We start from the raw sequence: 25,310 nt of genomic DNA on the forward strand, positions 1-25,310 counted from the left end.
AATGTTGAAAGCAGAGGCGCAAAATCAGATGATAGCACATGGTTGCGGGTTTCTGTTCTCCGCAGAGATGTCATTCTTAGACAGAAGAAAAAAGCAAATGATCATGTACCCTATCCAACACTGAACCCATTTTAAGTGACCCTCTAGTGTTATGAACAACCAGAACAGCAACATCACCACCACCCTAAACGATAGGCTTCGACATGGGAGCAATAAGACCCTGCTTGACGATAACCCTCGGCTTGGTAGCGCTCTGGAACGTCTCCTTGGTCTGCCATTCCGGCCCAACAGGCAGACGCAACGAGCGCTCGTATTGCTGTTGAGACTCGAATGGGAATGGTAGCGAGGTAGCGAGGTAGGCATCGTTCTATCATGTCTGTTAGCATCGTCGTCCCTTGAAATGTTGAAAACCGAGCCAGCAAACATACCTTCTTCACCCTCCTCTCGCTGATAATAGCATCCTTCAGCTTGTAATCCTTTCTGCTCGTCTTCTTGACACCCTCCACCTTGGTCACGAACCGCCCCTTGTGCCGCCTCTGTTCGCGAGCACTGACACCCTCGCCCACCCAGCTGCCCCAGCCAGGAAGGGTGTTGTCGATTTCCTTGTCGTCGTCTTCGTCCATGATCTCGGCCTTTTCCCTGCGGAAGTCACCTACGACGTCCTCGCCGGCGAAGGCGCGCTTGATAAGCTCTTGATCGCGGATGGCCATGGGAAGGTGGATGGCGTCAGAGCCGTCAGTGTCATTGCCATCATCCGCCTCGGCAGTCTTGGACTTTGGCTTGGATGACTTGGTAGCAAGCGCAACGGAGTTGGACAGATCGAGCTCCGGTGCCGGGGCCTTGCCGGCCGCTTTCTTGCTCTTGCGACCCTCTTGCGGCACGCGAGACCAGGCTCCAGGCGCGCTGGGTGCTGATACTACTGGCTCAGCTTCGACAGCCTTCTTTTGGTTCCGAGATGGTGCTTCAGTCATTTCCACGTCGTCCTTGAAGACGACTGGTTCAGAGGACTTCGCCGCCTTCTTCTTTGACTTGGGTGAGTTGGCTGGGAGCTTAGCGTCCGCCCTGCCCATGCCATACTGGCGACGGCCAATATCCATCTCCTCGCCAGACTCCTCCGCCTCAGAGTCGAGTTCACGACGTATTTGTGCCACAAGATCATCGTTCTCTTTCCTCCGGATCTCCTCGCCTCTCTGCATAAACTTCATGCTCATCAGCCCAGACTTTGGTTCATCGTCATCGCTGTATTGAGCCGCCCGGTCGAGCTCAGACAACAGCTTCTGCTTCTCATCCTTCTCGTCGCCAGATCCCATTGAAACATCAGAGTCATCATCGGAGTTTTTGCGGCCCTCGACACGGCGCCTAAGCTCCTCTTTTCTCCGCGCCATATCCGTAAGACCAGCGCGGAAGTCCTCGTCCCAGACAGCACGACCAGCCTTCTTGCCCAGCTTGGCCCACTTGCTCTCTCTGTGCCTGGTACCCATGCGCTCCTCCGCACGTCTCCGGTCTTGCATTTCCCGCTCGGCCTCTGAGTCAATCTCACCAGCCTCGACAAGAGCATCGTAAGCGGCCTGCTCGTCCTTGAGACCCTCCTTGCGGTGAATGCGGCGATAAGCCTTACTCTTGATTTTCTTGATGCGCTTCTGGCGGGCCATCTCGCGATCGTGCAATTCTCTCTCCCGACGCTTCTGCCGTGTGATCTCCTTTTGCTCGGCCTTTGACAGCCTCTCTGACTCATCAATGAGACCACCCTCGTTCTTCTTTTCCTTGGAAGCGCTAGGGCCGAGACCGCTTTCCTCCATGATGCTCAAAATAGCGCTCTCAAGCTCCGTCCCAGATGTCTTCTGATTTACCGGCATGAGCTCTTCGCTAGCAAGGCCCTTATCATGGGCATTCTGCGCAAGTGGAAAAATAAGGTGATCCGCTCGACGGTTCGACTTGACGGTATCAATCCAGCGATCAAGCGTCTTGTTTGTCTCGGAATAAGCCGCGCTTCGCAGATTGCGATCCTGCAATGTCTTCGCAAGAGGAACATCAAGCCTCGTCTTCTTCTCGCCCCTGTCCTCCTTGTTCATCAACTTGATCGACTTCTTGATATGCTCGTCGTTGATCCCCGCCAACCCAAGATCGGCCAAACTGAGCTTTGCGTTCCCCGACCCCTGATTATCCTCCTCTTCTTCACTGTCCTCCCCGCCAAAAGCAGAAATCTTTCTCCTCAGCTCACTCAACCTCTCCTCATCCACCTCATCATCCTCACTACTCTCATCCCCATCCGTTGACTCGTCATCCTCGTCCTCGTCCTCGTCCTCGTCCTCGTCCTCCTCACTATCACTCCCCTTCCCCCCCTCCCCACCCTCCTCCTCACTAGAAGAATACTGATCCAACGCCGTCGCCAAATCAATCGCATCCGATCCCAAACTCTCCAAATCACTATCCTCCTCCTCACTCTCCTCCCCCCTTTTCTTTTTCTTATCCTTCCCCCCCTTCCCAAAACTATACCCCTCAAACCTCTCCTCATCACTCTCCCCAAACGCCTCGTCCGAATCCAGCTCCGAGTCCTCATCCTGACTCCCCACACCCACATGCCACTCCTCACTGTCCTCACTCCCCGCGGCATCATCCGAAAACCCTTCAAACTCGTCCTTTTTGGCCTTTTTCCTTTGCGGCGGCGCTCCCTCCTCCTCCTCCTCCTCATCCTCGTCGTCAAAATCTTGGTCCTCGTCCTCCTCGTGAGCCCGCTTTTTGGAGGGCTTCTCCACCTTTTCCTCTAGATCTCGGTAACGCACGCCTTTTTGGCGGCGTTCTGGGCCGAGGGATTCCTCGGCTAGGGCGAAGGCGTCGAGGGCTTTGGATTGGGATTTGGAGCGGGATTTGGGAAACGATGATGGTTTGTTGCTGCTGCTTGGTTGAGGTCTGCTGCCCTTGTTTTTGCCGCTGCCACCTCCGGCGAGGACGGGGCGGCCGTGGGATTGGCGGCCTGGCATGTTTTGTGGTCGTCGTGGTGCCGCTGTACTCTGGGGAGGCGATACTGAGGGAGGAATGGGTGTCGCGCGATCAAGAATTGCCCGTCGCGTGGGCGAGTCGTAAATTTGCTGTGACGGGTGTTGTAAAACGGTTGCGCAAACCACATCAACCAGCCGTGCTCTCTTTCTCTCCAGACACTCAAAGATTATTTTCTGCCCACCTCCCAAAATCTCGAACTTTTGGGCGGTGAGAGCTTCTACCCCACAATTTCTGCGAGGTCAGAGCGTCCCACCAAAAGTCTTGGCATTTCCTTGCCGGCCGGGGGAAGCCCACCTCAGTGCCAAAATTATTTCCCACTGACCTGCCCCACGCCGACGCCGACGCCGACGACGACGACATCACCACCTATCCAAGCAGTAAACCTCATCCAGCTGCCAAAATGCAACCCACCCGCGCCCTCCTGGGCATGCGCTACCGCAAGCTCCGCCTCACAACCAAGGACGTCAACAAGGGCTTCTACAAGGGCACCGGCTCCGGCTCCATGGGCCGTCACACCTCCCGCGGCGGCTACATCATCGAGTGGAACAAGGTGCGGACCTATGTCTGTCCCGATTTGACTGGGTTCAAGGTAACTCACTCGCTCTCCTACTACTTCTTTCCTCTCCCTCCGCCAAAATCAGATGAATAAATGCTGACGAAGATCTAATTAGCTCACCCCCTTTGTCACCAACGCCGTCAAGAGAACATACGGACAGTACGACACCAAGCTCGGGCCGAGGGACCCCCAGGAGTATCTCGCGAGGTGGAAGTCGGAGAACGGTCTTGATTAAATGGTGTGGGAGAAGAAGAAGAAGAAGAAGAAGAAAAAGAAGAAGAAGAAGATCTGGGATGGGAAGTGTTGTACATATATGGCGTGGAATTTTTCGGACTGGCGTTCAGGGCGTTGTTTTACAACTGACTTCCAAGGAGCATCCATCCATCATGCTGCTGTATATCTATCTACTGTACAAAACAAAATCACACCAAACTTATCAAAACTATATCAAGAATTTCGAAACTATCAATTACCATTAAAACTAAACCCCCTAACCAAACAATCTTTGCTAACACTTAATCGAAAGGGTATCCAGCAAAACAGAAACAAAAGAAAAATCCAGTCTCAGTACGATGCCCTAGGCACCTCATCAGCAGTTACAAACCGATCCAGCTCCGGCCTGCTCTGCCCAGGAGTAGCAGTATACATGCTCCCAGTCAGCACACTCGGCGTCGGCAACGGCGTAGCCTTATCCTCCCCCTCATCCTCTTCTGTCCACACCGTGCCGACCTCACTCTTGGACGCCTTCGGATCACTCACTCCCGGCTCATCCAACGTCGTCCACTCAGTCGCAACAGTAATATTCGACGCTCTTTCAGCTGCTCTCTTCGGAGTAGACATGGTGTCATCATCCGACACCCCCTGGACACTGATAGCCGGCGCCTCGAGCGGCGCAGTTCTCGCGGGTGTCAAACTGACGGAATCAGCTGTCGACAACCGGACGGAACTCTGTTCCATAGGCGAGGCAGGCGCAAGTGTGATCATGGAGGCCGTCTCCGCTTCTTTGCGCATAGAGAATGGCATGGCCACCCCGCCGAGAAAGAGCCGTTTGCCAGTCACGCCTGTGCTGTTGTCCTCCGGAGACAAAAGACCAGAATTCCCTTCGTCAGTGTCTTGAGCATCGGCCTCAGTCCCCTTTGCATCATCATCATCATCACCCCTCCTTTCCTCCTCCGGCACCATCGGCCCAGCAGGCTTCAAATCCGCCTCCTTCTTCTCCTCCCCCCCCTTCACCTCGGGCAACTTCTCATCCTCCTTCTCATCCTTCACCAGCTTCTTCCAACTCTTAATCTTGCTCCTCACCGGACTCCCCCCAACCTTTCTGTTCTCCTTTTCCTGCTCAACCCCCTGCAACCTGATATCCTCCCACTCCCTCGCCCCCTCCCCCTCAGCCTTATTCCCCGCCTTGTACTCCCTCCCCACCGACTTCCCAAGCCCGCCCTCCGCCAACGCCATATTTCCCCTCGTCCTCTCGTCATGCTTGCTCCCCCAGCTCCCCCAAAGACTAAGCCCATAACTCCTCCCCTTCCCCTTCTTCTTCCTCTCCACCGCACCCCCATCATCAATCTTCCTCCTCCCCGCCAGCGCCGTGGGGGGCGGCACCTCCCCCTCCCCAAACACCTCATACCCCACCTTCATGTCCTTGATCCGCTGCTTATGCACACGCGCCTTTGTCTTTGCAAATTTCACATCCCACCTCTTTTTGTGCTCGTACCACTTCCTGACAGTGCCTACTTTGACTACCCCAACCAGATCCCGGGACATGGTGCACCCTGGCAGAGCGGAGGGTGGGTCAAGGGGGAAGATGTCCCCGTGGCGGGTGACGCGGTGGCGGATCATGTTGTTTTTGAACGGGGGCAAGGGGGAGGAGGCGGTGCCGATGGAGAGGGGGCTTGTCGGGGTAGGGGTATTCTTCTCCTGGTCAGTCGTTTTTTGCTCAGTGGTTTCGGTCTTCTTGAGGGGAAACATTAGTGGATCTGATAGGAATAGGAAGATGGGAAAGCACTTACCACCTCGGGCTTTGTCTTATCCTCCTCACCATCACTCGAAGAACTATCATTCGAAATGACGGAGATGACATCATCATCCAAAATCGCAATCTCGGTCCCTTGTGCCCTCGCCAGCGCCCAGGCCGAGAACTGGGCCACGCTGCGGTACATGTATTTTGCCGGCCTGGTGAAGCTCAGTGTAGGGCCGACGTGGCACATGTCGTCCCAGACTTGGAGATACACGTCGGTGGGCTTGTATCTTTCCACCTGGGCTCTGGCGTGGTCGTCCATCAGGGCTTCTGGTGGGAGGTACTGCGAGGGGTTGGCGCACTTGTGGGCGAGGTAGATTTGCTCGTCGCGGAGGACTTCACCGCCGCCGACCATGATGAGGAGAGGCGGTAGGCCGCCGAGAGTGGGTTGCATGATCGGGCTGACCAGAGGGTGGGCTAGGAGGTCGTTTGTGGTGTAGATCTGGTGTCATGGTTAGTGTGTTGTTTAGATATTCAAGAAGTTGAGAAATATACCTGAATCTGCTCCCTGACCGTGATCTGCTCCCCGTCAATATCAAACATCAGCTTATGCGTAGTCTCCTTGACATCCTTCTGACTAGGAACATGAGCCTCATCCGACCCGCCCTCCTTCTCGTCCATCTCTTTCTCCTCGGCGATCTCCTGCTTCTGCTGCATTGCAACCTTCTTGAGCTCGTTCAGCTCATCCTCATCCGGCGGAGGCCACGCAGGCGATGGCTTGTGGTGGAAACCGGAAGGTGGAATATAATCCATCGGACAATCACCCGCAACACTCGGAAAGGAGTGCGTCAAATCAGCCCAGGGACTGATCAGAACCGCGCCTGCTGGCAGAGGCAGCCCCCCATCTCTGAGGATAACCATCACCGACAAAATCATACCCGCGCCAGCCGAGTCGCCCGCGAGAATAATAGTGCTGGACTCCTGCTGCGTCAAAAGATAGAGATACGTCGCCAAACAGTCCTGCAGACCGCAAGGAAAAGGATACTGCGGCGCAAGTCTGTACCGCGGCGCGAGAGCCCTCGCCTTCAATTTTCGCGCATGTCGTTGAATCTGATACCGATGCTCGTCCACACTGCCAAAATAATACGCTCCCCCATGAACATAAAGCATGACGCGGTTTCCTGGGTCATTTGCCTTCAACCGCTCCTGGTAATCAGCCTTCATCTCGATCCACTCCGCCCTGAGCGCATGCTTCTCCTTGCGCCACTGCCACCATTGCTTTCCGCCTACTTGACGAAGACCTTCCGGGCCGAGTTGTTCAGCCAGCAGATCGGCCGACCTCGAGAGATCGCGCTCTGGAATATCGACCACGTCGACTTTGACCCATTGAGGGTGAGGGACCCATTGGCTGGTGAAGGCTTGGAGATCCTCGACTGTGTGACGCGAGGCATACTGAAGAAACGAGCGAATAAGATGAAGGCCCTCGTCATACGACAGGTGAGCCGTGGGCTTTTTGGCCCGTGGTTTCCGACTGAGGTACTTTTGTGAAGTCAGCTAGCTGTTGGTCCTTTTTATCTCCTGAACGGGATCACTTACATGCGATAAAAGAGTGGATATGACCGTTGGCGTAACCGCCAAACCCACTGTCACAGTGTTCATGTTGCTGCTGCTTGTGTTTGCTAACTCTGCGTTACTCCTCCTTCATCCCTCGACGACTTGTGAAAAGAAAATATGTAACAGCTGAATGGTAAAAAAAAAAAAATTAAAAAAAAAAAAAAAAATTATGCAGAAGGTGAACACGGTCGGCGCGTCTAGATCTTCACAGCAGTCGATCTAATACCCGGTATTTATCTTCTGTTGCATGATGTCATATGCCACCCAACCTGCAGCACCACCCAACGGGAAAATCGTGGCAGTCACCCAGATCAACCACGAGCTTTTCAGGCGTGTAGCAACACTCTCTCAGGGACCAATCGTGGGTAATTGGTGATTCGTAAAGCTGGCTAGATCCGCCCTGAAAAGTGAAACCGACACAATCGCAAGTTATTGTTGGCTGCCTTGTGTTTCACAAACTGGACGCCTCTGACTAGTTGGCAACGTGCCGCTTCTTGGATTTGAACCGAGGTGTCGATATGATTGGAATTCTAATAATGATGGCACGAAGAGAGAAACTTATCATTCGAATTGTAAAACCAAACACTCCAATTTCTACTGGTTTTCCGCCTTGTCGCATCTTTAATACACCCCTGGAACAATGAGATTTGTTAGTAGGGGGCAGCCCTGAGAAGGGGTCCAATTACAGCGGCCCCACCGCTGTTTGACAGCTGCGATGCGTACCCCAGCTTTTGGGGGCGCACTGACCACCCCCACCTCGGACGACAGCTTCAGCATCCGGGCCCCGCGATGCAGAGAGGAAGGGAGCACCGCGTCACTTGAGCTCTGCCTGGTAGCAACTACCACCCGACGACGACACAACTTCTCTGCCTCGACACTAGCTAATTCAACCCATTTAACATCCTCACCTCCATCCCCCCAACCCAATCCAACCTCCAATCCCCCACAACCACACCCAAAAATCAGTCACAATAATGGCCTCCCAATACGAAGGCAAGCTCCCCACCGTCACCACCAACCATTCCATCTACCCCCTACATATGCTAACCTCCCCGACAGTCGAACACAACATCAAAACCCCCCTCCCCCACCCGCCGCCGCCAAATAGACATGTCCACCTTCACCTCCCACCTCACCTCCACCATCACCCCCGACCACATCACAAACCCCCACTCCATCCCAAACCCAGTCGACCTCTCCGCCGCCTTCCGCCTAGTCCAAGACCAGTTTCTCACCCTCGCCTCCTCGGCCCCCTCCCAAGAAAACCAGTCCTTCCTCCTCTCCCTCGCCCAGTCTCTCGAGGAGGACACGCTCCACCCCCCGACCTCCCTCGAGGGCACCTCCCAGGAGTTCGTCGACTCCCTCGATCGCGTCCCGCGCAAGTCCCTCTCCCCCGATGACAAATGTCCCATCTGCATGGAGAACTTCCTCGACGACCCCTACTGCTTGGTGGCTGAGCTCCCTTGCGGGGGGAGACACAGGTTGGATCTGGAATGTGTCGGCCCATGGTTGAGAACAAAGGGGACGTGCCCTTGCTGTAGGGCTGACTTGGGAGAGCGAAAAAAGAGGAAGGAGGCGGAAGAGAGGGAGAAGGAGAAGGGCAAGAAACAAGAGGTGGAAGAGGAGGAAGAGGAGGACGATATGGATGGGTTGTATGCTTAATGTGGGTCGCACATGCACAAAGAGCGCTGGGAAAGAATATGGGAAGTTAACGATGCGATATCTGTCTCTCTGGTCTGTATAAAATGCTTGCAATTCCCAATAACCCGATGCAAAGATGTGAAATGACATTCGACGAGACAAGGCAACATGCCCTTATTCAACAACCTGAGCTTTTATACTCCCTTCACTCTCCTGTTTGCTGAGACGAAAGTATGCACACCTGATGCTCAGCCAATAAACAACCCGTCTATCCTCCTTCTTCTTCTGTTTGTTGCGGTTCTCATTTTGGAAAAGAACTCGTCATCCTCCCCGCCTTCTTCCCCTCCTTACTAGAGTGGCTCTCCCTCGTCTTACCATCCCGCGGTGCTTGTTTCTCCTCTGCCCTCTCGTTTGTTTCCTTTGATATTTCCCGGTTGGCTCCCGAGGCTTCCAAGGGGTTGTCGTACGGCCCCTTCCAGCAGGATTGGAATTCCAAGTCGGGGTCTGTGACGGTTGGGTCGAAGGCTGTGGCGCACTCGGCGGCTTCGTCGTCCGAACCAGATTTGGTGGAATCGTTGGGTCGGGGTTTGAGGGAGGTGCGGTCTTGGTCGTCCTTGTAGGCTTGACGGGGGAGAGAGGGGTTGTATTGACGGGTTAGGGAAAGGGAAGAGGAAATGGGAAGGGGAGGCAGGGGCCGGCGGAGGGTGGTGCGGAGGAGGGACATGATGCCTGGTGTGCTGGAATATATGTTACTCTTGGAGCGGGGGTCAACAGGTGTTTCCCGCCTGGGGAAAGGATTCAATTTGATCAAGTATCGTGCAGTAGGGGTGATGAATTGATGGTGTTGCACAGAGATAATCAAACCACCACGTCTAAGTGGTGGTACCCCCCAAACCATAACAAATGATCCCCCTCTGACGTCATGACGACGATCGCACATTTGAACATTCCCGCCTAAAATTACAGTTACACTTTTATCCCCCCCCCCTTTCATCAACTCGCCTCATCAATCTGAAAAGGGCTAGAGAATCGTGGTTTCCCCGCAGTGGGGCAGCCTTGTTCAATTGTCGTTTCTTTTTTATTCCGTAGGCGGTTCAGGTTCAGGGGCTTTCTCTCGGGTTCGTATGTAAGCAATACCACACCAACAACAGGGCTCAGGGCTGGAGGTTAAAGTTGGATGGAGATCTGTTTTTTTTCTTATTTTTTTTTTCAAGGAGTGAGTGTGGGAGTGCGGCATGCGACGTTGGATCGTAAAAAGAAAATGAAGGTGGTTATTTTTAGCGGATTGTGGAATTGCCATGTTTGGGTTTGTTTTCTGGGGAAGAAGAAATTGTGACAGCGGTTGTTGGGGTGGATGGTATTGGAGGGTGACATTTTGTTTCGACCACAAGTGATGCGAGACTGTTTATTATTGTTGGGGTTTCCAAGGAAAATGATGGAAAGAGAGGCTTCTCTCTGTTTTAGAGCTGAAAATCAATCAGGTCAACCGTGGAATGAAAGTTCTGGCTGGAAGATCTGGTGTGTCTTAGCCTGGCAGCATCATCAAAGTTCATCCATCGAACATCAGCTCAGATGTCCAGCATCAACATTCATCACCTGCCTTCCTCACCTATTGTTAAACAAGCCACATTCCCAAGTCGTTGGGATCTGCTGGTCGTCAGTCCTTGTGAATAACCAACCATTTGCAATGGTCCCCGCATCTCGATCCACCAGTCAGTGCCGGCTTACCCATACGCAGCTTGTGTATGCCAAATGCCAACCCTCTGACATCGACCACACCTCAGATCGCCCTTCCAATTGTACGGTCCTCCGGCTCCGAACCCTGCCTATTCGCGCGTCCCTGAAATCTCTCCAATTCAGCTTGGCTCGCGAAACGTGCTCCGGTGTCTATCAGTCAATAAATTTCCACCGCTGTATACCTCTTGCCCCAAGTACATAATTGGTGGCGAGAGAGAATGATCCAATGTGTTCTGCCCTGAATACGCCGCCCTTGGGCGGTCAAACAACACCCAACACGGGAATACCGCAATGTCGCACCGTTCCAATCCCATGGGAAGGATTCATTCGCTTCTTCTCTGCTGGAACTTCTAGAAGATCTACCACCCCCTTCCCCTTCCCCCCCCCCGGTTCCTTCATCGCTCGATTGGTTGCGATAGATAACGCGGCCGATATCCTATTCGTCGCTCCGTGCCGTGCGTTGGCCCGGGTGTTGGGTGTGTGGTAGGAGTGGAAAATGTATAATGTATGTAGTCAACACCGAAAAGGGGGGACGAATAAGACGCCGCAAGGCCGCAGCCGCAGCAGACCATCCATCCATCAATCAGCAGAAAAGAAAAAGAAAAACCGGGCTGGCGGATGGCAGGCAAAGGAAACAAGACTCTGGTTCGGCATGCAATAGAAGGCTTCCAGAAGCTCTTTTCCCTTGTCCGGATTCGATCATCTGGTTTCAGGTTGTGCCGCAGGAAGCCAGTAGCGTCATGCACAACACATCTTCGGGACCTGAGAGGGCGGACATGGCCGAAGTTCGGTTGGCTTGGTGGATTCGAGCTCTCAGGCGGCGTGGCGAAATGGTAGGGCCTCGGGCGGGTAGACGGAAGGTCCAGTGATGTGGATGAAGCCTCGGGGGAGAATGACACGAAGACAAACGTTTGGTGGTGAAGTGCCGTTAGTAGACCTGAGTGCGCCGCGGGGTCGCTGACGGGAATGTTGATCAGTGTGTCCTGGCGATAGCCACATCAGGAACGACAAGACATTTTCACCCGAGACAACCACCCGCGATTGCGAACCTGAGCTTTTTGTAGCGGGGTCGTGTGGTCGTGATGCTTGGACCAGCCCCAAACCTAAGTCTTAGTTGATTCCACACTGCTTTTCCGCATTGGTCCTCAGCGCGCCTCACGCACATTTAGTACACCGCTTGTAGCTAATAGCAGCGACACCAAGCCCGTTTCACCGCAAACCGCACGTGGAAAACCCAGGATAACTTGCGTGCTTTAGTGCGCGGTGTCGCGGGAATTGACAGAAGGTAGGTGTACGGATACGCAGTGTGTGTGTCTCTCGCCCGTGATGTTTCGGCGTGCGGCTTGAGGTGGTGTTTGGTGCCGCTGCTGTTGATATTCAGTGTTATTCGTATCCCGTGATACAGGTCAAGAACAGGCCGCCGCACAACTGCACCTCTGCCTGATATCCACGCCGCCTTGCCGCTGTCGTGTATAGATGCGGGCAGATGTACATGGCCTCTTCCCGTGGTCCTCCCCCGCATGTGAAGACACGCACAACCTGTGATGCCGTGAGGGAGGAATCTCACCGTTCGGCTAGCAATGCCAGATGCTAGGCCAGGAGATGGCTTGGAATTGCTGCGCACGCACAGATCAGCTAACCTCTTTTCCCTCTGGTCTCTGCCAAAACAGCCCTCACCCCCCCGCCCGCCCCCATTGTGTGGTGGAGTGACCTCGCACCGTACCCTTCGCCAGAGTGAGGACAAGGGCCGTAAAGTTCCGAACATGTGGCATGTGGCATATGGCATGTGGGAAAGAGAGGGAGCGATCCAACGATACGGCACTCGTCATAAAAGAGATGGTCAGGGTCCGGGCTCACCGCACAGCGGGACCCAGCGACCCAGCGACCCAGCGCGTTGCAATATCGGCGATGGAAGCAACATGCCTGGAGGGGAGACATTGGGACGGGCTGGGACGAGCTGGGACAAGCTGGGACGGGCTGGCTCGAGCTGGACGGATCAAATGAATGGAATTTTCCCGAGGAGTCTTATCGCGGGTGCCTCCACCGGCTGAGAAGACGCCATTTTATGACTCTGGCGCTAGCCTGCCGGGCCAGGGCTGGCTGGCTGTTCAGCGCTGGGCTGCGTGAGGGCCACGATGCGTCCCATCTTTGTGCGAATATTCCACCGCAGGCACCGCAGGCCAGGGGGGGCCATAATGTACGTAAAGTCGACGGGTCGCCATGTGGCCTTTGATTGCCTGCTGGAGCCCGCTACACCTCATGGAGGTAAGACAGAGACACTGACACCGAATAGCTCTCGTCCGAAAAACTTGTGCCCACTGCGAGGAAAAAGCCACAGCTTGTTCCCGGGCGGGATCTGCGCGCTGATGAGTGAATCGGAAGCGCACTCAATTCCAGAATCCAAAAAAAAAAAGGTCTCACTCACCCCTAGTGGCGCTAGTTGGAGACAAACGGCCCCTAGACATCAAGTATCATATCTCATACATGATAACGACAGACCTCAAAGCATTGTTCGCCAGGGAGCCTCCCGTCGTATATGGTGGTAGTTAATCAGAGGAATGGTCACCAGTTCCCTCTCTTTATCGCGACGGCAGCTCCACCCCCTCAAGGGTAGTGATCCCAGTGATCCCTGTGCATCCCAAGCCGCTTGTCCATCCGACCAGGGGTGCCGCTACCACGCCTCCAGCGACCAGCGCTGGCTTTCCTCCACCACTGGGCGGGCCAGCACCATTCTCGTCGAAGCCTTTCCCCTCTAATAAACAGGGACCGACGACAAGCAACAAGCACTCCTCCCTCCCCCTCCCCTTAAATGCGAAACAGCTGCTGATGCCCTTTCCCAGTGCTGTGTAACTGCATCTAGCTTGGTCCCTTGTTTGTGTGCGCCTGTGCCATCGATCTCGAATTCCATCTTTTCGTCTTCTCCTCCCAAGAGAACAGAGCAAGCAAGCAATTGGCTTTCTTTGTTGTCGATACCCCTCAGCCTCTGGCCGACTGCCCGACCTGCATGCGTACCGCATCCTGCCGTTCTTCCCCAACACTCGCCTCTCCCCTCCTCCACCTCTACAACAACACCACCGCCGCCGAACAACGCAAAACTGAGTGCGCCTGATAGATCCGACGAACTTAGCGACGCCGATTTTGACGACGCTCTCTACTGTATTATCACCTCGACGACGAGCGGCCGGTTCTCCCGCCAGCTTTCCCGGTTCCGCTCTCCCACGCCAAGACCGGAGCCGAATGACGATCAGGTTTGGTGTTCTAGTGTCCCAGAATCACCAAAGCCGTTTTGAGCGCCGTCAAAGTGCATATCCTCAGGTTTTTGCATGGTCGTTTGAGTAGGAGCATCATCAAAAAGAACACGGAAAAGGGAGCAAAGAAGCGGTAGCCATGGGCAACAGCCAGGGCAAGCCCGTTGACCTCGATGGCGAAGGTGGGTTGCAACAAGGAATCGGCGCATATCAGGAGCGGTCATACTAACAACGAACAGTGAACTTGAACCACTTCCGCCTATTGCGAGTTGTCGGACGAGGAGCGTTTGGAAAAGTACGGATCGTCGAGAGAAAGGACACTGGGCTGTCGTTTGCGCTCAAGTACATTCGGAAAGATGAAGGTTGGTGCACCGTTGGGATCCCTCAAGGTCCTGACACCACAGATCAAGGACACGACGACTGACATGCGTGTATACAGTTGTGCGATCTGAAAGTGTACGCAACATTATTCGGGAAAGGCGAATGCTGGAGCACGTGAACCACCCGTTCATCTGCAACCTGCGTTACAGCTTTCAGGACATCGAGTATATGTACCTGGTGGTGGATCTGATGAGCGGCGGTGATTTGCGGTTCCACATTTCAAGAAAAACATTCACAGAAGATGCCGTCAGGTTTTGGATTGCCGAGCTGGGCTGTGCTCTGAGGTATGTGCACAGGCAAGGCATTGTCCATCGCGATGTGAAGCCCGACAACGTCCTTTTGGACGGAGAAGGTCACGTCCATTTGACAGATTTTGTAGGTTTCATGAGCCATATGACAGGGCTAGCTACGAGCGTCTGCTAACCTACTCACAGAACGTCGCCTCCGATATCATGCCAGGCAAAAACCTGACAAGCAAGTCCGGCACCTTGGCATATCTTGCCCCCGAGGTCTACGCAGGAAACGGCTATGACGTACGCGCTGATTGGTGGTCATTGGGTGTCTTATTCTACGAATGCATTTACAACAAGGTACGAGAAAGCCCACAGCCGTTCCATGTCTTTGTTCTCTTCAACGCTGGCCCCACATCGCGGAGTTCACCGGGAAGCCGCATGAGTAAGACTAACACCCGTTGCAGAGGCCGTTCGAGGGAAATTCCGAATCATCATTGAGCGCCGTTATTCAAGCTGCAAAGCCCAGGTTTCCCGTAACAAATCCTCCGGTGTCGCTTACATGCATGTACGCCATCCAGGCCGCCCTGGAACCCAATCCGAGCAAACGTATGGGCCACACATGGGAGAGCTTCATTCACAATGACTTTTTCTCCATGATCGATTTCATGGCCCTGGAAAGGAAGGAGATTGAGCCAGTGTTTATCCCATCATCCGAAAAGACCAACTTTGACGCTACTTACGACTTGGAAGAGCTGCTTTTGGAGGAGGCGCCGCTTGAGGCTCGTGCGCGGAGACAGAAACCTAGGGAAAGGTTAAAGGACGACGCGACAGACAAGGAGATTCGTGAGGACGAGCTCTACAGGATGATAGAGACGGATTTCCGCAACTTTGACTACACTGTGGCCGCTTATAAGAAGTATGTTTCTCCACCATTTCCCTGCGGGTGCTCAGGCTAACAACCGTTCCCAGAATCGCATCACAAACCACCCAACCAAACGGGCAACCAGCAGCACCAGCAGCCGCTGCCGGCAAAGAAAACCTCCAGCCCGGCACCGCCCAAACAACCGACACGGCCACAGCCGCGCCCGCCACGACAAACGGCAACTCCCCAACCGACAGCAACAAACTCACCCGCCCCCCGTCAAACCACTCGCGACGCAGCGCCCCAGGCCGCCCTCCCCCGCTGCCGCCATACCCCCAGTCTTACAACCCCCGCGCTGGAAACCGTTCGGGACCAGGAATGATTGTCGAGTCCCCAACAGGCGGCGTACAGGTTACTCTCGACGGGGGCGGCAGCTGGAGCGACCTTGCCAGACAGGACGCGACACTCCCAGCGGATGCCTCTGGGGCGAATAACGAACTGGATGGAAAGGAAAGCGGCGGTGGGGGTGTCTTTGGGTTTTTGAGCAGGAAGAAGGGGAGGGGGAATAGTCCGAAGCCTAAAGAAAGGGGTGTATTGGGCAAGGAGGGTGCGAGAGTGGTGATTGGGTGATTGCTTTTCTATCGTTATCATCTTTTCTTTGTTGAACATCTTTTTTTTTTCTGTCGTCGTCGTGGTACATTTTTGCACACACATCTACACTATCGTTCTTAATTTGTCTTCACATACACTGTTGACTGGAGAAGGGGATGGGGGTGGGGAGGGAAGAGGTAGTGGTTGTTGCATATTCTATCCTTATGGGATAAGAAAAGGAGTCTGTTATTTTTTTTTTTTGTTTTTGCTTTTGTTCTCTTATGGTGGGTGGTAGGTGGGGCAAATAGGGTGGTATATTTTTTTGCATGGGGGGGACATCTCCTTTTATATTTGCTAGTTGGTGTGGTTGAGTGGGAATGAGAATGGATGGGGGAAGAGAAATACAGGGTTTGTGTGTGGATGCTGAATGTGCGTGTGTTGTGTTCTTTGATTGCGTGTGCGGTTGTTTATTTAGGGTTTTCGTTGCGGGTTGTTGTTGTTGTTGTTGTTGTTGTTGATTGTATGTCTGGCCTGGTGAGCAAGCGTTCGTTCTGTCTTCTCTGTCCTGGGGCAACATGATAGGATGACAGAATGCGTGCAAGGGTGTTGATGGGGTGGTTGGTGGTGGTGGTACTGGCTGGAGAAGTTATATACCCATAGTTTTGTTGTTGTGTATACGTACATATTTGAAGAATAACAAAAAGTAAAATGATCATGATACGATGTCCTGTTGGAACTGTTGTGCTACGACTGGACTGCGCGCGCATACTGGCCGACAACTTCATACTCAAGTGTAGCAAGCTCGGGGGAACAAATGCCACTCAGATGGCCAGGACGAATTTCCCAGAGCATTGCCTTCAACACACAGGGTCACATAGTTGAAAGGCTTTCGATACCACTAGGCAGCATGTAGATACGCACTAAGTCACTTCACAATCACTTTACAATTCAAAGGGACACGAGATACACACACACACCATAATCACTCCTTGTTATTCGGGGTATCACAATCAAAATCCATAATTCCATGCTCGCCGCCCAAACAAAAACCCCCTCAATTCCCGATCGTGCTGGTGGCCCTCGTTAAAACCTGCCGAGCCCCCCCCCCCCTTACTGGGTACCCTCAGTCAGGAAAAGAGTGAACCACCCGATCAATACATTGACCCATGGTCCAACAACTCCCGAACGCCCAAAATAAATCCCATCCAATATCCACAAAAATAAATCCAACAGACCCGCTCAATGCATACCCAACAACTTCGTCCAACGCCTCAAAAGTGTCGGAAGAGGATGCAGTTCGATGGAATCATCAATGGTACTAGGTTTCTTATTTGAGGACACCATTTCCCCCTAATCCTGAATCACAATCACCTCATCAGCGCCTTTCTTCCCCGCTTGGCAACTGGCTTGGAAGGTTTGACACCCTCCTCCTCCTCCTCCTCCTCCTCCTCCTCCTCCTCCTCCTCCTCCTCCTCCTCGGTTTTTGACAGCGGCGCGCCGGCCACGTCTAGCCTTGGGTTTTGGCATGTCCGTAGACCCCCACTCGGCTTTGCGCTTCCTCCCCTTCGGCGATGGCTTCTTCTCCTCCTGCCTCCCCCCATCCTCCTCCTCCACCACCTCCTCCTTGTTCTTTTCCTCCTCAACGACCACAGGAACACCGTCAAGAGTAATCTTCTGCAAGCGAGTAGCATAGCAGCTTGTCCGGTTACCAACTGTGACGTGAGCCAACGGTTCTCCCCCAGGGAGTGTAGGGTTCTCCGAGCCCTTGCTCCATCGATACTTGAAAAGCCAATCAGAGGGGAACTGGTGATAGTCACCGAGCACGCCAACAGCTGTCTGACAAACGTATCGGATCACCTCGTACAGAGTCTTAGTCTGCGCGTCGGTGAGATGGTTGCATTTCTGCTCTGGGTGGATCCGGGACTGAAACAGCACCTCGTCACCGACCCAGTTTCCGATCCCGCTGATGAACTTCTGGTTGAGAAGCATAGCTTTGACCGCGGCGCGACTGGCGCGACACTTGGACTGGAAGTACGCAAGCGTAAACCTGTCCGTGTCTTGCACAGGGTCGGGGCCGTTTTCTTTGAGAGGAGTATGGCTGCGAATGTCAGCGCCGGGGCAGTCCACGAGACGAACTCTAGCCAGGCGCCGATAGTCGGTGAAAGCCACTTCCACCGCGGGGTTGCAGGTGGTCGTGAGGTGGAATTTTGTGTATTTGGGAGGCCAGGTTTCGACGCGTGTGTCCGTGTCCCGGTAAAGGGACGAGTAGGATGTTTGGACGCCCCTAATCTGAAGCCAACCCGTCATGCCAAAATGCATCACCACATGCGGAGCCTTATCAAGGACAAGCCAGAATAGCTTGCCTTGCGACCCGGAGGAGATGACCTTCCTCCCGGTCAAGGCAGCCGAAACTGCATCGCCGGTCGTGCCCGCCTTGCCAAAGACAATTTGGTCGTCGACAGCGGACGCGGTTCTGATGGTCTTGCCGACGAGATGTAGGCGCAGAAAGTGCACGATGCGCGCGACTGGGTTTGGGGTTAGTTATCATAATGATACAGAACAGAAATCATGAAAACTTACCTTCAGCTATCTCAGGCATGTTTGTGAGATGTGATGATCTCTGTCTAGAAGTCAAAGTGCGAGATGTGACTCGCGTGGTTTGGTGATTTGGAGACCAGCGAGTGCGAGTCCAACTACTTGAAAGCAGCTGAGGCATCAAAGATGTCAGATAAGACCAGATAGAGATACCAAAGATAGAGATACCAAAAGTTGTTGGAAGCAGACTTACAAAGATGGAAGACTTCTTTTGATGTGGAGGTGACAGAAAGTTGATCGATCACGAAGGTGAGAGTTGCATGTTATGGGAAAGGAAATGTTGGGAGAGACGCTCCAGGAAATATTGGGGGGTGTATATACATGGGAGGGACAGCTTTGCGGCGGAACCAAATGTACACATATCTTTCACAGGTACGCTGCTGCAGATGCTCCAACAGGTGGTTGCGCCCCTGAAGCGTTGGCTCTTCGTCGGCGCGTCGTGCTCTTATGGACGAGGAATCAAAGGCAAAACACGAGTGCTCTGCGACTTCACGTGATGTGGTCAAAGCGCCCATGCTCCCGGCAACTGGCCAAGCTTTCAAGCTTTCGACAGCCCCACTCTGCCGCAGCGGGTTTTTCCACTGCCCCACACAAACTGGGCAGCTTCAAAAACTCTGCGACTGCAACTTTTTCTCTTTCTTCCTCTCCAACATCAGACCACAACCATCACAACCAATCTGCTTCTGGTAAGTCGCATTTGCTTCCGCAGACGCGCTTGACAACAGCAACATTTCTATGATGACACAACCAATACCGCAAACTAGAGTCTTTGACCTTCGGGTATGAAACTAGCATTGTCACGTCAGTCTGAACTTTGTTGCTGTTGTCGCCGCGCTGCAAACCACCGACCTTTGCAATCCAGACAAGACTAACCAGCAAACAGTACTCTGGCCTCCTACGAGCCACAGTCGCGGGTGAGAATCATAACACCTGATTGATGGGCATCATTTGCCTGGTGGAGGTCGATGGGGACACAGCACCACGACCGACCAACCGACCTTGAACAACTCTCACCACCGGTTGAGGCGTCAACGCTATCAGGTCAGTGCCCTTCGTCACCCTCACCTCTTCCCATCCTCGGATTTCATGATGTTCTTACTTTGCTTCGGCAAGTTGGAATTACCGACTGAAATATCTTTTAATGAAGACACAAATGGCTGTTTCTGATTGAATCCAACACTTCTTACCTCTTCACTTCTCCATTGGTTGTGCGGCTTTCAGACGCTAACATCCATCAAGCAGATCATCCATACCTGTCACTGAGTAAGTAGACAGCTTCTTTCACCAGCACTCGCTGTGCTTTATGATGAAACGGCACTGGGCTCCGAAATTCCATGAGCAAGACACGCCACTTTTGCGACAGGCCTAGAAAACCTCGTCCACTGATCAGCACATCCATCTCTGTCTTTTGCACACGCCGCATGGCAGAGAGTACGGGCTAACTCTCCTGGAAGTTGATCGGATTGTTTGATGCACCTGGATCATTGGGGTTGTCTTTAGGGTAAGTTTTATCGACTTTTTTTTTCCCCATTACACTTTTATGATGACTCTAGATGACGAGTCCTATACGGGATTCCCGATGCGGACAACCTATTTTTTATACCATTCATGCCTATCTGAAAATTACACACTTCCATCCCCTTTTGAAAGTCGCAGGAGTGAGCTTTCGCTGACCAACTTCCAGATTTTAAGACATTTCATCTGACGATTGCTCGACACCCATTCGACCTCTTCTCATTTTCTGGTACGTTGTCGATGTGACCACTCCTCACCCAAGCACCAGTGCACATTATGATGACATGACAAAAAAATTGACAAGCATATGTCGGAGCCCTTCAAGCGTTGATGATAAGGTCTATGTCTGAATGTTCCCATGCCACATCACCTTTTGACCACTTGCAGTGATCATTGGCTAACTGTCGCAGATTGTTTTGATCATGATGATGAGCACGATGGTCTGTTGTCCTTTTGACCCGATCCTCAACGTAAGCACCCACTTTCCTTCTTGATTACCACCACCCCCGACTTTTATGATGATTTAAAATATTATCACGACGGTCTACATAGCAATCGCTTTGATGAAATGGCCAGTGACATGGCAAGATTTCTGATAAAGTCATCCATCATCACCTTCTTGATGTTTGTCTTGTGAATGTTCATGGGCTAACTCGTCCAAGTGTTCAGTGTTGTTGCTTTACTGGGGCTCATTTTTCACTATAATCATGACTCTGTCGTCGTGAGATGGGGAAGAATACTGGTTTTTGTATTGAGCTTAATATTCTGCTCTACAGTACCATATGAAAATTGTCGAGTTTAAAGTATTCTTGATTCCCTCTGTCCTGTGCTCGGCCGTCTCCCGTTGTCGCCAGTTGTATCGCGTCCCCGGCAACGCGATTTACAACAGCAGCAACCCAGCCAACACGGTCACCATCAATAGCCCACGCGCGGGGTTGTCCCAAGCAGAGGAGCCTCCACTGCTAGACGTTGGCTTCGCCGCGGAAAGTGACGTGGTAAATATTCCCGTCATGATCGTTGAGGTCGGCGCGGCCTCCTCCCCAGCAGCCTCACCATCACTCCTCTGCCCCGGCAACTGCCAATCACCGGCAGAATTATACCAAACCCCGTTGATCACGACCCCTTCTCCCCTCAACACGGCCCTCACAGACTCATCATCGCACGTATCTGCCACCTTTCGGATGTAGCACCTCGCATTGGGGACATTTGTCGCAAGCAGCTCCGGCCCTGTCTTGTCCGCTTCGGGGGTGCCCTTTGTGGCAAAGGAGGCAAGATTGACTTTTTCGCCTGTGCTGATTGAGGATCCGAGGATGATCCGGGAAAAGATTTCGAAAGTGGTTTCGGCCTGGGAGTGAGAGGGGAAGTGACCTGCGTCGTAGACGCGGGTGAAGGAGAGGTTGGAGAGCTGGCGGGTTGAGCCGCCGGTGTAGGTTTTGTTGGTGAGGAGGGGGGCGTAGCCGGTTGTATGAAAAGCATTATACCGCGAGAAGGATCCGGCGATAGAGAGAGAGGTTGATTGCCCGCTGTACCAGTTGCAGAGGTAGTCTCTGTCGCCGGACAGCAGGGCGATCCGAACCCCTTGGGATAGTAGCTCTTTGATGGCTACCAGCGGGTCGTCCCGAAGGGCGGGGAGGGGGGGAGGGAGATCGGTGAAGTTTATTGGTGAGCCAATAGCGGATAGAAACTTGGGTGAGTTGAGAAAGGTAAGGTAAGTCTGGTTTGGCAAGGGGTCGAAGGAGGGGGAGGAGATGTCGTATAACGACCTTGAGGTGTGTTGCTGGTATGGGATTGTGAGGCCGTAGATGCACTCCCAGGCTTGGAGGCAGACGAGGAGGGTTTCGGAGTTTGTCGAGGAGGAGGGGTGGCGGCAGGGGAGGAGGAGGTCGGAGCAGCCGCGGCGGCGGTGGTAGGCTGACATGATGGGGGTGGTTTGATCTTGGGTTAGTAGCGGGAGGTGGAAGGTGTTGTTGAGGGCCATGGTTACGTAGGATTGGGCTTGGGACAAAGGGTCGAGGCCGCAGGGGGAGAGGAGGCCGAGGGAGGTGATTTTGATGGGGAGGGTGGTGGATAGGGTGGTGGATGAGGTGCTGGGATTTTGGGAGTGGAAGTAGGATGCGAGGAGGGCGGCGAGGGGGGCGGTGGTGCCTTTTGCGAAGAGGGATATCCCTGTGGAAGAGTTGGAGGGGGTGTTGTATTGGGGAAAAGTTGATAGGAAGGTCTGGAGGAGATGCCAGACTAGTCGGGCTGTCGCTGTGGTGTTGGCTGATGAGTTCAGCGGGTAAGGGGAAGAGAATGTGCCGTTCATGAAGGCCCAAGGGCTGCTCCATTTGGGGACGGGTTGAGGAGGGAAGATGGTTGTTGCATTGTAGAAATCGTAGCTGCCGTTGGTGATGGGGGTGGTGTAGGAGAAGCCTACTGAGGGCTGTCGTCTTGGTTAATATCACGAACTCTGGCGCGGAGAGAATAAACTTTACAAGATCGATATACAGCATGTTTGATGCCCTGTCCCATCCCCATTCCCTTGCCTTGACCTCGAGGTGATCTTTATCTTTTTCTACCACCTCACAAGGACCATTCTCTTGCCAAAAGCCTGACATGGAGCTCCCTCCAGTCCCGCCATTCAGCCATATTGTGAGTGCCGAAGTCGGCTCCCGTGCTTCGATAAACCAAAAGAACAAGCTGGTCGACCGACCCTCAACTGGGATGTTGACCCAGCCAGAGAACTGCTTCTGTGCGTCGAGCGCCGTCTTGCAGGCACCCTTCGGAACTTTGTAGGAAATGGTGATATTTGGGTCGTGTGCGGCGTTTAGTGTTGTCAAGTTGGCATCTTGTAAGGGGACAAACTGAGCAAGGCAGTAACTGAGAAGCACGCGCAAAACAACCTGACGCTGCGTGATAAGAGCATGGTAAGCTCGGTGCTATCGATGCACTTAGACAACAGCCAAATAGACAAAAAATCGAAGCAAGGCTCTGCTGGCACTTTTGACCAAAACATCGTGCGCAAGGCTTTAAGTGTGTGACCAAACCAGCAAGCACGACCTCCCACAGAATGGGATGGTCGCCTCTCACACCACTCCAGCCTTGTCGCCGGTTACCCAAAAAACCACCAAACATGACCCCATTGTGAAACGCTTCCCCAACCATCACCATCAGACGGAGAGAATACTGATCACAAACCCCCTCACCACCCGGGTGACCAACCTCCACGTGGCCATGAACCCATCCACAGAGAAAAAACTCCCCTAACCCAACCTAACATTCCTCCAAACCCTCAGACACTCCTGCAAGTCCAACGCCAGCGTCCCCTCGGCCAAACCAGTACAATCCTTAATCATGGCCACCAGCAATGTAGCATACGCCCACACCACCTGCTCCTCCCTTAACCTCTCCAAATCACTCTTTCTCATCCCCCCATTCTCGGCCCAGTTCTTCCACAGTTCCAGCATCGAGCACAGCTTCGCCGTAAACTGGCTGTCCAGCACCATTCGGTACAGCAGCGTCCCAACCACTTCTTTCATTTCCATGTTGGGCGCTACTTTTTCTTTCGGGTTGCTGTTGGATTGGTTCTTGAGCCAGGTCAGGTTGTGCTCAGCGACGAGCTTGGTGTCCCATTTGGGGGATTGGAGCGCCTCGAGGAGTCGGGCCTCTTGACGAGCGGTTCGGAGACGTTGCTGATCTTTCACTGGGGGGCTGTGTTAGCTTTGTCAGGTAGGTGAGGTGAAAAGGGCGACATACTGTCTTGCATCCGCATTTCGTTCTCCCTTCTTACTCTCTCCATTGCTGCTTGCGCTCTCTGGGCAGGTGGTAATTTTGCCTCGGCTGCCATGGCAGCCCGTTGGTCCCTCATCCTCGCGCTAAACTTGTCCAAGTCAGCAGCGCCATCGTTGTATGTCGTCGCCCATTCTGGTGTGGCAGATTGCTCGACCACATTGAGCAAGACCAAAACACCACATGGTACAGTTTCCTTCCTCGAGAAAGTAAGAATATCATCCGGGATTTTGTACGACCAGAGGATCGTCTGTGAGGTGGTCCCATAAGCTGTCGCCGCAGAGGCAAACCATGCCCCCGACGAAGAAGATGACCGCACCCTAATATGATCAACAGGCAACGAGTCCAAGTTAATCGTGCTAGTCAACTGCGCCTCCTGCCTCAGCGCAGTAACAATCCCCTCCGTAGAAATCTGGCACGTAATCGGTACACTCGACTCCCCCGACTTTTTCTGTTGCGTCCTCGGCCTCGACATCTCCGTCTCCGTCTTGTGAAGACTCTCACAAGAAGCATGTTCCCCTCCAGTAACAACCTCCTCCATGCTCTCCCCCCCTTCTTCCTCCCCTTCCACAACCCGCGGCGGCGGCGGAGGCGGCAACCGCACCCAATAAGGAGGCAAATCCCCCCAACTCCTCCTCGTCCACCCCCCCTCCCAATTCACCACCAAACTCAAATGCCCATCACTCCCATCCAAAGGCCCAACACTCAACGCCTTCTTCCCGCCCGGCCCCGTCATCAAAGTACACCCCACCGGCGTCCACAACCCACTCCCCCTCAACATCCTCCACCCATACCCATCCGGCACAGCCCCCAGATCCAACAAGTAACAAACCAGCTGGTCAAACTCCACCTCCACCTGCGGCTGCCTCAGCTGGTCGGCATATTCCACCCGTTGAGTGTTCAACCCAATGACGTTAGTCCTCCAGTTGAACGTCGTCCACGAACCCCCCGGGATGGAGGAGCGGTGCGAGGACACGCTCCAGTACTCCTGGCGATCGGTGAAGCGGTCCATCGGGCGGACGGCGTAGCGGGGGAGCTCTACTTCGATGATCCTATTCACGACGTCGGAGCGGGTGAGGGCCGGGAGGCGGGAGTGCCGGAGCATGCGCTTGATACGGGAGAGGGCGGCGAGGGTGACGGCTGTGTTGTAGAGGATGGGGAGGACGCCCAGGACGGCGAGGGGGACGCCGATGTAGGTTATTATATCTGTTGCTGAGTGACTGCCGCCGCCGTTGTCGGATTCATGGAAGCCGGACATTGCGCAGAGTGAAAGAACGCGTGAAATTGAGGTCAAAGTAATAAGTGAGTGTGAAGATGGGATTGAAGATGATCTGCTTGGAGATTATTATACTAGAGAGTGTGAAACATCAACATATGATAGATGAAAAGGAGTGACAACAGGTGGGGTTATGTATAAATGTTGATGACAAGAAGTGAAAAAGCCTTCAACCGGTTGATCTTCATATTCATCGGCAAGCGAGGAACGAGACCTCAGCCGCACGCGGTACCAGTGTTCCATGGTGACAGGGGGTCCTGCATGGCGGCGTCCGAGCAATTAGCTACCTAGGTAGCCGTAGAATCTGAGGTACCAGTGCGAGATGATCTTGGTTTC

At 53.5% G+C, this 25,310-nt stretch overlaps 9 protein-coding genes across 9 annotated transcripts; 3 read left to right on the plus strand and 6 right to left on the minus strand.

Moving 5' to 3' along the window:
• Positions 1-16: 16 nt before the first annotated feature.
• QC764_406890 (uncharacterized protein) lies at positions 17-3,190 on the minus strand. The gene is made up of 2 exons (XM_062946980.1): positions 429-3,190; positions 17-367 (listed from the first exon to the last, which is right to left on the minus strand). Exons 1-2 carry the CDS (start codon positions 2,979-2,981, stop codon positions 185-187), a joined length of 2,736 nt encoding a protein of 911 aa, XP_062800738.1. The 5' UTR covers positions 2,982-3,190; the 3' UTR covers positions 17-184.
• A 99-nt stretch (positions 3,191-3,289) lies between these two features.
• Positions 3,290-3,926, plus strand: MRPL27 (60S ribosomal protein L27, mitochondrial). The gene is made up of 2 exons (XM_062946979.1): positions 3,290-3,589; positions 3,672-3,926. The coding sequence occupies exons 1-2, from the start codon at positions 3,401-3,403 to the stop codon at positions 3,789-3,791; spliced, it is 309 nt and encodes a 102-aa protein (XP_062800739.1). The 5' UTR covers positions 3,290-3,400; the 3' UTR covers positions 3,792-3,926.
• Positions 3,927-4,120: 194 nt separating this feature from the next.
• On the minus strand, positions 4,121-7,354 carry QC764_406870 (uncharacterized protein; the record flags this gene model as incomplete). Its single annotated transcript, XM_062946978.1, has 4 exons — positions 7,110-7,354; positions 6,069-7,052; positions 5,566-6,015; positions 4,121-5,509 (listed from the first exon to the last, which is right to left on the minus strand). The coding sequence occupies exons 1-4, from the start codon at positions 7,170-7,172 to the stop codon at positions 4,121-4,123; spliced, it is 2,886 nt and encodes a 961-aa protein (XP_062800740.1). The 5' UTR covers positions 7,173-7,354.
• A 747-nt stretch (positions 7,355-8,101) lies between these two features.
• QC764_406860 (uncharacterized protein) lies at positions 8,102-8,789 on the plus strand (the record flags this gene model as incomplete). The annotated part of the gene is made up of 2 exons (XM_062946977.1): positions 8,102-8,137; positions 8,187-8,789. The coding sequence occupies 2 exons, from the start codon at positions 8,102-8,104 to the stop codon at positions 8,787-8,789; spliced, it is 639 nt and encodes a 212-aa protein (XP_062800741.1).
• A 280-nt stretch (positions 8,790-9,069) lies between these two features.
• QC764_406858 (uncharacterized protein) lies at positions 9,070-9,492 on the minus strand (the record flags this gene model as incomplete). Its single annotated transcript, XM_062946976.1, has 1 exon — positions 9,070-9,492. One exon carries the CDS (start codon positions 9,490-9,492, stop codon positions 9,070-9,072), a length of 423 nt encoding a protein of 140 aa, XP_062800742.1.
• A 5,094-nt stretch (positions 9,493-14,586) lies between these two features.
• Positions 14,587-15,859, plus strand: PKC1_1 (Serine/threonine kinase; the record flags this gene model as incomplete). The annotated part of the gene is made up of 3 exons (XM_062946975.1): positions 14,587-14,724; positions 14,832-15,283; positions 15,337-15,859. 3 exons carry the CDS (start codon positions 14,587-14,589, stop codon positions 15,857-15,859), a joined length of 1,113 nt encoding a protein of 370 aa, XP_062800743.1.
• Positions 15,860-17,187: 1,328 nt separating this feature from the next.
• Positions 17,188-18,844, minus strand: QC764_406840 (uncharacterized protein; the record flags this gene model as incomplete). The annotated part of the gene is made up of 4 exons (XM_062946974.1): positions 18,609-18,844; positions 18,401-18,527; positions 17,364-18,345; positions 17,188-17,332 (listed from the first exon to the last, which is right to left on the minus strand). Exons 2-4 carry the CDS (start codon positions 18,417-18,419, stop codon positions 17,188-17,190), a joined length of 1,146 nt encoding a protein of 381 aa, XP_062800744.1. The 5' UTR covers positions 18,420-18,527; positions 18,609-18,844.
• Positions 18,845-20,745: 1,901 nt separating this feature from the next.
• Positions 20,746-22,527, minus strand: QC764_406820 (uncharacterized protein; the record flags this gene model as incomplete). Its single annotated transcript, XM_062946973.1, has 2 exons — positions 20,746-22,352; positions 22,405-22,527. 2 exons carry the CDS (start codon positions 22,525-22,527, stop codon positions 20,811-20,813), a joined length of 1,665 nt encoding a protein of 554 aa, XP_062800745.1. The 3' UTR covers positions 20,746-20,810.
• A 645-nt stretch (positions 22,528-23,172) lies between these two features.
• Positions 23,173-24,956, minus strand: QC764_406810 (uncharacterized protein; the record flags this gene model as incomplete). Its single annotated transcript, XM_062946972.1, has 2 exons — positions 23,173-23,612; positions 23,666-24,956. The coding sequence occupies 2 exons, from the start codon at positions 24,954-24,956 to the stop codon at positions 23,173-23,175; spliced, it is 1,731 nt and encodes a 576-aa protein (XP_062800746.1).
• Between the last annotated feature and the right edge of the window lie 354 nt (positions 24,957-25,310).

The sequence above is a fragment of the Podospora pseudoanserina genome, chromosome 4, assembly GCF_035222485.1.
Source record: "Podospora pseudoanserina strain CBS 124.78 chromosome 4, whole genome shotgun sequence".
NCBI lineage: Eukaryota > Fungi > Ascomycota > Sordariomycetes > Sordariales > Podosporaceae > Podospora > Podospora pseudoanserina.